Source organism: Alexandromys fortis, unplaced genomic scaffold, assembly GCF_014885135.2.
Source record: "Alexandromys fortis isolate MF-2015 unplaced genomic scaffold, M_Fortis_MF-2015_v1.1 scaffold_113, whole genome shotgun sequence".
NCBI classification, from domain to species: Eukaryota; Metazoa; Chordata; class Mammalia; order Rodentia; family Cricetidae; genus Alexandromys; species Alexandromys fortis.
The window spans coordinates 5199277-5208345 of record NW_026067988.1 but is presented as its reverse complement, the minus strand read 5'-3'; the positions used below and the strand labels follow the sequence as shown (position 1 = coordinate 5208345).

Sequence of the window (9069 nt, the reverse complement as noted above, 5' to 3'; positions counted from 1 at the left end):
CACTTTTTAGTTCATTCAAAGAACAGTGGGCACATGTCTGTAATCCAGCACATAGGAGACTGAGGCAGGGAGATCATCATAGTTATAATGATATGCTGCACAAGATGGGACCACTAATTCCATAGTGAAGGGAGGGGAGTGACGCATCAGAGGAGAAAGAAAGAGAGAGAGAGAGAGAGAGAGAGAGAGAGAGAGAGAGAGAGAGGACAGAGACAGAGACCTGCCTCCTCAGAAAAATGGCAGAAAGAGAGAGTAGTGGGCATAACTTGTCTCTTAAAGGAATCTTTGCCCCTTATAAAGATTCAGGGTACTGCCTGCCATGGGTGCAGTAGTGGTCGCTCTGCCTCTGCAAGGTCCTCAATGGGTGGGGTCAGGTTTGCATTTGCCTGGATGATAGCAATAGTGAGAGGCCAACCAGAGCCCCTTAAGAAGACTCTGCCTCAAAACAACAACAATTTATTAATAGGCAGTTGCTTAACCCCTCATATAGATTATTTCATTAATGATATTAAGATTAGATAAACATCTATATATGCTGTAACAATGTCCTAGTTGCTATTCTATTGCTGTGATAAGACACCATGACCAAAGCAACTTGCAAAAAAAGTTTATTTGCAGCTTGCAGTTTTAAAGGGTTAGAGTCCAGCCCCATCCCCGACTCAGCCTCACAAGCTGTCATGGCAGCCAGGCTGTTAAGTTTATACGCTCGCCGTCTTTTGGCAGCAGCGGCTATACGAGAGCTGCTGGCTGCCCGCGTTCGCTCGGAATCCTCCAGGGCTGTAATCTCCCCGTCTGCTGTGGAGAGAAAACTGTCACGAGAACCTACCACACTCTGGCAGGAGGACCCAGAACCCGAGGACGAAAACCTCTACGCGAAGAACCCAGACTTTCACAGCTATGACCAGGACCTTGTGGTGGATGTCTGGAACATGCGAGCTGTCTTCTTCTTTGGTTTTTCCATTGTCCTGGTCTTTGGTACCACTTTTGTGGCATATCTGCCTGACTACAGGATGCAAGAGTGGGCCTGCCGGGAAGCTGAGAGACTTGTAAAATACCGAGAAACCAACGGCCTCCCCATTATGGAATCCAACTGTTTTGATCCCAGCAAGATCCAGTTACCAGAAGAAGACTGATGAATTACTGAGTGGGCTTAAAAAGCGCTACTTTGTCTTCCCTGCGTGTTATTCTTCTGGTTCCTCAGAGGACCCTATTAAAGGGATTGAAAGAAAGAAAAAAGGGTTAGAGTCCATGATCACCATGGCAGAGAGGAGAGCAAGCAGGCAGGTATGGTCCTGCAGCAGTAGCTGAGAGCTTACTGTTGTGCCCAGATTATGACCCCCAGAGAGAGACCACCAGAGAGGCCCAGCTTGTAATAAACAGGTTTATTTAGCATAATACAAACATGTTGGTGACCCATCTCTAATCCCACTGCAGTGAGGTAGAGAGGAGTTGAGCTTCCTCTGCTGGGTTAGTCTTTTAAAGGTGTAACTACAAAGAGGCTTTTTGAATCTGCTTTGGCATGGGTGCAAGGTCTTTTGCTCTGTCCCATCCTGTGATGTCAGCTAGTTTTTTGTTCTTAGAGCAAAGCCATCCTGTTTCTGAGTCAGGCCATCTTTATCAGCCTGTACCAGGTGGCTGAGTGTCCTTATACTTGGAATCTCCCAGGTGCTGAGGGCGGAAAGAAAGTGCTGTCTTTCTGGGAATGGGAGGCTTGTCTGTGTTTCTAATTTTAAAACATTCTGCTAGGAAATTCCTTCTTGTCCCTTTGAGAATAAAAGGTGAGGGTCCCACACTTACATACTGATCCATGAACAAGAGGCAGAGAGAGTGAACTGGGAATAGCATGGGCTTTTGAAACATTGAAGCCTGTGTCCCAGTGATACACCTCATCCAACAAAGTCACACCTCATAATCTTTCCTAAAGAGTTCCACCAACTCGGGACCAAGGTTTCAAATATATGAACCTTAGGGGCCATCTCATTCAATCCACCATGAACAAGAACAACAGAAAGATACCAAGTTGTTTCAGATCTGATGGATGGAAATAATATCAAGTCAATGCATTCTTAATTTATTTACACTGTTTTCCATTTAATTCAACTTATTAATATTGGATGGAAATCTCACTTTATGTTGTTGAAAGCAGAATAATCAGTGTTTAAGCTATCATCTGCTGGAAGGTCTAAATTTCATAATGAATGAATTTACTTAGGATTTCCTAAGAGCCTTGAATTTTAAAAGCCTTAAAGTTTATATATGGTAGAATAAAAAAAAAACCTTCACTATTTGTGGACAGAATGTGCATTTTAAGGTAATACCATATTGGCTATTTGCTTGACCTTTATGCCAAAAGCGTAAGCACAAGAAAGAATGAAGAGCGATGATCCTGGAGGATAAGGTGAACAGAACCATTACCATCTGGGCTCTGCCTTCATCTCCTGCCTGCTGCTTAAGCCATCGGGAATATTAGAGTTTCTCTGCCTTTTCCCATTGGGACAGTTATGTCTCCAGTCCTTATAAGACAAAGAGGTTGGTTTGGATGAAAGAGACAAGGTTCATTTTCTCATCTTTTCTGAAACAGTCTCTGCTTCCCCAAGGAAGGACATCCACTTCGGTTCGCTTTCATTCATCCACTGTCCTGTATGTAGGACGATGGCCTCAGGCAGCCAGCAGCTCATTAGTATTGCTGTCCAGGGCAATAGATGAGGTTAACTTGTTATCAGTCAATTATCTAGACTAAATTCTTCCTCAGTACAAGCTACACTGAAAAATGCAAAGTGTTTCAAGCTCCTGGATCTATGTAGCAGAAGCCCAGTAGAAGCTCACTTTACTCCCCTGTTCCAGCAGCAGAGTTCACAACCTAGATTTGTGTTTTGTATGTCATGTGAGTATGGAGGTGCACATTTTGGAATGCTGACTTTCAGGTTAGGGCTAATTTTAACGCTAAATTTTAAGAAAATGCGACACCCTCCACCCGAACAAACTTCTATTTTACTTTAGTTCCTATCTCTTTACCATTAATCAACATCTCTAAAGGCATTTAAAATTAATATATCATGAACCTTTTTATATAATAATATTTCTGTAGTGATAAGTCATTTTAATACTTAAATTTTAATATATTAATTTAAACGCACCTAATTAAATGTATTTTCATATTAAAATAGAAAGATTATTGAGGAATGAATTTGGTATCATTAATAATTATTATGGTGATCATCATTTTATCATTTTCAGAAGATCCTGGAACAGATGCAAACACAGACTTAACATTTTTATGGATGCTTCTATTGCTTTCTGTGATGCATTAGAGATGTGTTGGATAGCATACATGGATTTCTTTTAAACAGGAATTAATTATATGGAGTTTGAGTTTATTGCTATATACCGGGCAATGTACATTTAGTTTCATTTGCTCCTCACAGGAATTCCTTTCAGGGGATCCATTAGAAATAAGGCTTATGCCTCATATGGTGGTGGATGCTTAAAACACCAGCACTCTGGAGACTGAGGTAGGAGTATAGTGAGTTGAAGTTAGCCTGAACTACATAGCAAAATCCTATCTCAAGGGTCAGTGAGATAGACAGCCCAGGGGTGTTGTGTAGCAATTTCTTCTGAGACAAAACATTCCATTTGGATGGAAGCTTCTTAAGAGTCAGGAGGTTTAAAGGGAAGTGACACATTCCTTCCTTCAGGAGAGTGCCTTAAAACTCAGAAAGTAAATAACTCAGAAGTCTTAAGAAGTCTCCAGAATTGACCATATGCACTAGACCCATCTTTCTCCAAGGTTATATTGATATTAAGGATTGCTAAGAGGCACTCTCACCAGGTAGGCTGCCCGAAAGAGACAGAGACCAACTGAGCGACCTCAAAGAAGCCCACATCAATTGGGCTTCCTTGCCAATCTGTCAATCTACTTGAAAGTTGTACCGTGAACTCTGATGTAGGATGCCCTTCAGTATTCTTTGAATATGTTTTATTACCATTGGTTAATAAGGAAGCTGATTTGGGCAATAGCCAGTCAAAATAGAGCCAGGCAGGAGATCCAAGCAAAGATAAAGGGAAAAAGAAGGTGGAGTTGAAGAGATGTGAGCAGCCTTTGGAGAAACAAGGTGTGAGGTAATAAGCCAGGAGCCTTGTGGTAAAATATAGAAGAATAGAAATGGGTTAACTTAAGTTATAAGAGTTAGTTAATAATCAGCCTGAGCTAGTAGGCCAAACAATTTGTAATTAATATTAAGACTCAGTGTCATTATTTGGGAATTGGTGGGTGGGAAAGAAACCTCCAGTTACAGAACTACTTGTTTCCAGGTTTTGTGAGCTGCCTTATTAACCATGATGGGCTTGGCTTTCAGTAATGCAGCTCCCGTTGAATGATTTCTGTTCCTGTAGTAACTCCCCACCCATACCCAGAAATAACCCTAACAAACTCAATAATTCACCACATTGAACACTGGTAATATTCTTACTTTGGCTTCTCATCAGTTCCCTAGGCAGAGTTAGTAGACATGTGTTCACATTACCCCAGAAATAATGTCACACCGGCAGGTAAATGCATTCTTTGCCCAGCCTGACGACCAGGTTAGATATCCAGGCCTCACATGGTAGGAGAGAGAGGGCTCCCACAAGTTGTCTTCTGACTTCCAGCCTCTCTACTGTGGTTCCATTTCTGTTTTCAACAACCCCTCAAACAAACAAACAGGGCTGGAGAGATGGCTCAGAGGTTAAGAGCATTGCCTGATCTTCCAAAGGTCCTGAGTTCAATTCCCAGCAACCACATGGTGGCTCACAACCATTTGTATTTGGGTCTGGTGCCCTCTTCTGGCCTGCAGGCATATACACAGACAGAATATTGTATACATAATAAATAAATATTAAAAAAACAAAACAAACAAACAAACAAACAAAAAACAACCAACCAACCAAACAGCAGCAAATGGGTGAAAAAAGGTAATGAGGGTTTGGGAAGTTAAGTAGATCATCACACCAATCAATAAAAGGTGGAACCAGTATTCCCAGGCCACACCAAGTGGGTTAGCTAAAAGGTAGGATAAGGGTCTCTGACATTCACACTTGAAACTTCGGAAATAAACGCACAAACATAAATGATATCAGTGTGGTTTTGTGATAAGTGTAAATGAAACAGGCATATAAAATGGCACATGAATGGAGAGGCAGGAAGCAGTGGATAATTTTGGGCCAACCGGATGCAGGTTCACAAAAATGATATCTGAGACAGAACGAAAGAGAGCAGCATTCGCATCTAAGGGCACAGTAAGTAAAGAGCTGTGGAACACTGGAAGACGTTTGCACATTATGGAAATCATACAGTTTGGGTCTGGGACAGAGGTGCTTGCAGCAGGATCCGGGGAATTTAATTTGGCAAGCCTCTGAATTTACTCTCCTGAATAACTGAATATTAAAACAGTGTGTAAGGGTCAGGGAGTGTAAGTGAGAGGTTAAGTGACTAAGACAGGACTGAAGAGTTGCTGGGTTTTAAGTGAGGTCTATTTCTCTAGCTATTTTAATTACTTTGTCAGCATCCTTCAGAATATGTCCTTTCTGTGGATTTTTGTTTCAGGTCAACAATTCTGTGTGCATTTCAGCTAATGCCTCATTATTATGCTAACTGTATTTTCTTTGTTGAAACTCTGTATTATAGTCTGTTACTATATATGGTAGGGTATGATTTGGCCTTGCTGAACTTTGGGCCATTACGGCGCCTTCAGATTGAACAGGGTGATTTTGAGGTCGTACACTGATGCAACAAAGGATTGAATTATTTATGACTTTAATATTCACCAGTGTTTCTAGTTCAACATCCAATATACCACTGAATATTATCTGTCAACAAAATACTGCATTTGTTCCGTTTGTTGATAACCGATAAAACAAAGCAGTTTGAATTGCTGTCTTGAACTCAGTATGGGTTGAATTTTCACCCTAAGTGTTTCAATAATAATGACAATATTTACAGTGCCAACTTATAATACTTACATTAAATTGTGGTATGTATGATTAATTAGCATGAATCATAATACATAAACATTTTGATCAGCATGTATATACAGATGTAGTTTTGTTGTATTTATTTGTTATTTTTACCTTTGCATAAAAGAGTTTGATTAGGTGATCTAGCTGTCTTACTCAAATATTAGCCACAATATCTGGCTACATTTATGCGATATGCTACAGTCTGGCATAACTTAATAAATAACTTTGATAACTTAATAAAGAACTTAAAAGAGCAGTTGCCTTTATATCATTTAATCAGCTTTTTCCTTGCTACCTTCACTGATGTTTAAGAAAAATGAAAATAGTGACAGGAAAAGAGGTAAAAGTAATATTTTAGAATAATGTCCAAGGATTTCTTATTAAAAGAAATTTGATAATGAGCTATAGTGTTAAACACTATAGAATTAAGCCCTTAAAAGAGTCTTAAGTGTAGTGTTTAGCTGTAATTATATTAAAGCTACTTCATGGCTTACAGAGGAGCTCGAGGGTAAAGTGTTCACCTCATAAGCCCAGCCTTTTGAGTTCTGTCCTCACCCCAGAAAGGTGACATGAGAAATGTGACCTCACAAGTGTGTCCTCTGACCTCCACGCACACTTTGGCACATGCTCACCTACACACATCATCCACATACTCACAGACATGATAATAATAAATAGTATTTTTAAAAGTCATAAAAATGTTACTGTCAATACGTTTCTCTCTAAGCATTGGCCCTGAAACAGTTCTTTGTTGCCTCTTTGAAGACTTCTCTATGTACTAATCAGATGGTTCAAGGCATTTCTGGGACCAGCACTAGGAAGCAGAATGCTTTCCCAAGGGACACTGATATATATTTATCAGCTTCTCCTGGGGTGTCCTGAATAGGTCTAGGATTTCCCCACAAAGCAAGGGTTCTTACCATGAATAAACATCAGGGACCCCCCACCAAGTTGATGGAGGAAAAAGTTATAGCTTCACCATCCCTGAAGTTCAGCTTTATTCCCCGTCAGCGGCCATTGACAACAAATCAACGGTAAAAGCCCTACCTATGCAAGTCACTTACTTTTTATATTACAGTTCACAGGCATCTGAAAGACTGCTCATATTTGTCACTGCTTGGATAACAGCACATTTTATAAATCAATCCTATAATTATACATCCCATCCATTACTGCATCCCAATTTTTACTGATTGCTTGGTCAGGTATTTTTAAGACAATATCTTCCTATATAGTCTAGATTGCTCTCAAACTCATGATCCTCCTGCATCTGTCCCCTGAATGCTGAGATTATAGGCCTGTGCCACCAAACCTGGCTATTATATCCCAGTTTTATTTCGATTAAATACATGGTGATAATTGTAATAAAACATACATATAATATATATTTTATAACATACAATAAAAATACAATATAATACATATTATATAATATATTAACTATATAATTAGTAAATATATAAAGCCATAGTACTTAGCATAAAAGAAAAGGTTGAGGTTTAGTGTGTAGACTAAGGGAAATAACACCATAAGGCTGAATAATAGTGCCTGGCACAGAGAACACAAAGGATGCATTTGACTTTCAGGTTACTTTGGTTGTGTAACGAATTGCCCCCACATTTAGCTTAAAACAACAGGGATCACTTATTCTGCCTGTTTCTTAGGGGTCAGGAAAGCAGCAGGACACAGGTGGTCCTACTTTTCTCTGCTCTATAGATATCAGAAGCCTCAGCTGAGAGATTCAGCGACTGAGGGAGGAATCTTCTGAATGTTCGTGCAGTCACATCTCTGGTAGTAGATGGGAGTAACCGTTGGGTACTATGACATAGGCTTGTTGGTTATAAGATCTCCATCTGGTCTCTCTGGGTTGGCCTGGTATCTACAGCACATAGCACTTAAGCTATAAAGGCAAGTGGTGAAAAGCTAGGTAGATGGTACATGGACAGATAGACAGATGATATCATATTCCCATAGAGGGGAAAGGAGGGAAGGTGGGAGAAGAAGAGGGAGACAGAGGCAGGGAAGGAGGGAGAGAGAGAGAGAGAAAGAGAGAGGAATGGTGTTTTGTTTCCTGTGATCTCACCTCCGAAATTGAGCAGCTGTACTTCTATCACACTGAAGTTAATTCCACGTAGATCTTCATCTAGTGGTGGTGCCCGGTGAAGGTAACCCAACTACATGGCACATTATCTGTTGTTGGAACTGTTCAGGTCTGGCTGAGGTACCTATGTTTGTGATTTCATGGGTGTAGGGTAGGGATCCAGGGAAGTAATGAGTCAATATGTGTTGTTGGCATGGGCAAGGCCATGTCAAAGACCAAAGTCTTAGACCCACAGAAAATGGCAAAGCCTTCCCTTCTGGTCTGAGTATGGATTTTGATAATGTGTGTAGAAAATGTCTACCACAGGTTTCCTTCCATGGTGTTTATAGACTGAAGACTAATGCCCCACAGAAGCTCCTCCTACCAATATGAGCTAAACCTGCCCCCTTGTTCAACTGTATACATTAAACCCAGCTTCATTGTTCCACTGCATGTGATAATCCGATATCCCTGTTCAGCTGTTTATAAAAAGCACCCTGGGCTTCTAGGCTGCTGGGGCATCTCCACCTGAGATTCCAGATGGCACAGTCCCAGTTCCTGTCTCCCCAAGCCCACACCTCCATCTTTGTGTGCTTGGTGTGTCTCCCGTCTTCATTCTCTTACCTCACCAGTTATGCATTATAGGTAATTTTAGGTAAATAAAAAATGATCTCCACCAGACGGTGGTAGTGTGTGCCTTTATTCCCAGCACTCAGGAGGCAGAGAAAAAATGGATTTCTGTGAGTTTGAGGCCAGTCTGATTGACAGAGTTCCCAGACAGCCATGTTATTCCACATAGAAGCCCTGTCTCAAAATGCCAAAACCAAACCAAACCAGAAAAACACACACACACACAACAAACAAAAAATAAACTTCTATGTCTTTTCCTAGAATCCTCAGTGTTCTCTTCACCCCTCCTGTCTTCGTCTTCCCTTCCCAACCAGAAACCCCTTCCTGTTTTTTTTCCATTTCTCCATTCTTTTCACATGCATCCT

The 9069-nt window shown here is 40.7% G+C and overlaps 1 protein-coding gene across 1 annotated transcript; it reads left to right on the top strand.

Moving 5' to 3' along the window:
* Positions 1–677: 677 nt before the first annotated feature.
* LOC126512001 (NADH dehydrogenase [ubiquinone] 1 beta subcomplex subunit 11, mitochondrial-like) lies at positions 678–1372 on the top strand. Its single transcript, XM_050159524.1, has one exon. It carries the CDS (start codon positions 678–680, stop codon positions 1131–1133), a length of 456 nt encoding a protein of 151 aa, XP_050015481.1. The 3' UTR covers positions 1134–1372.
* The last annotated feature ends 7697 nt before the right edge of the window (positions 1373–9069 follow it).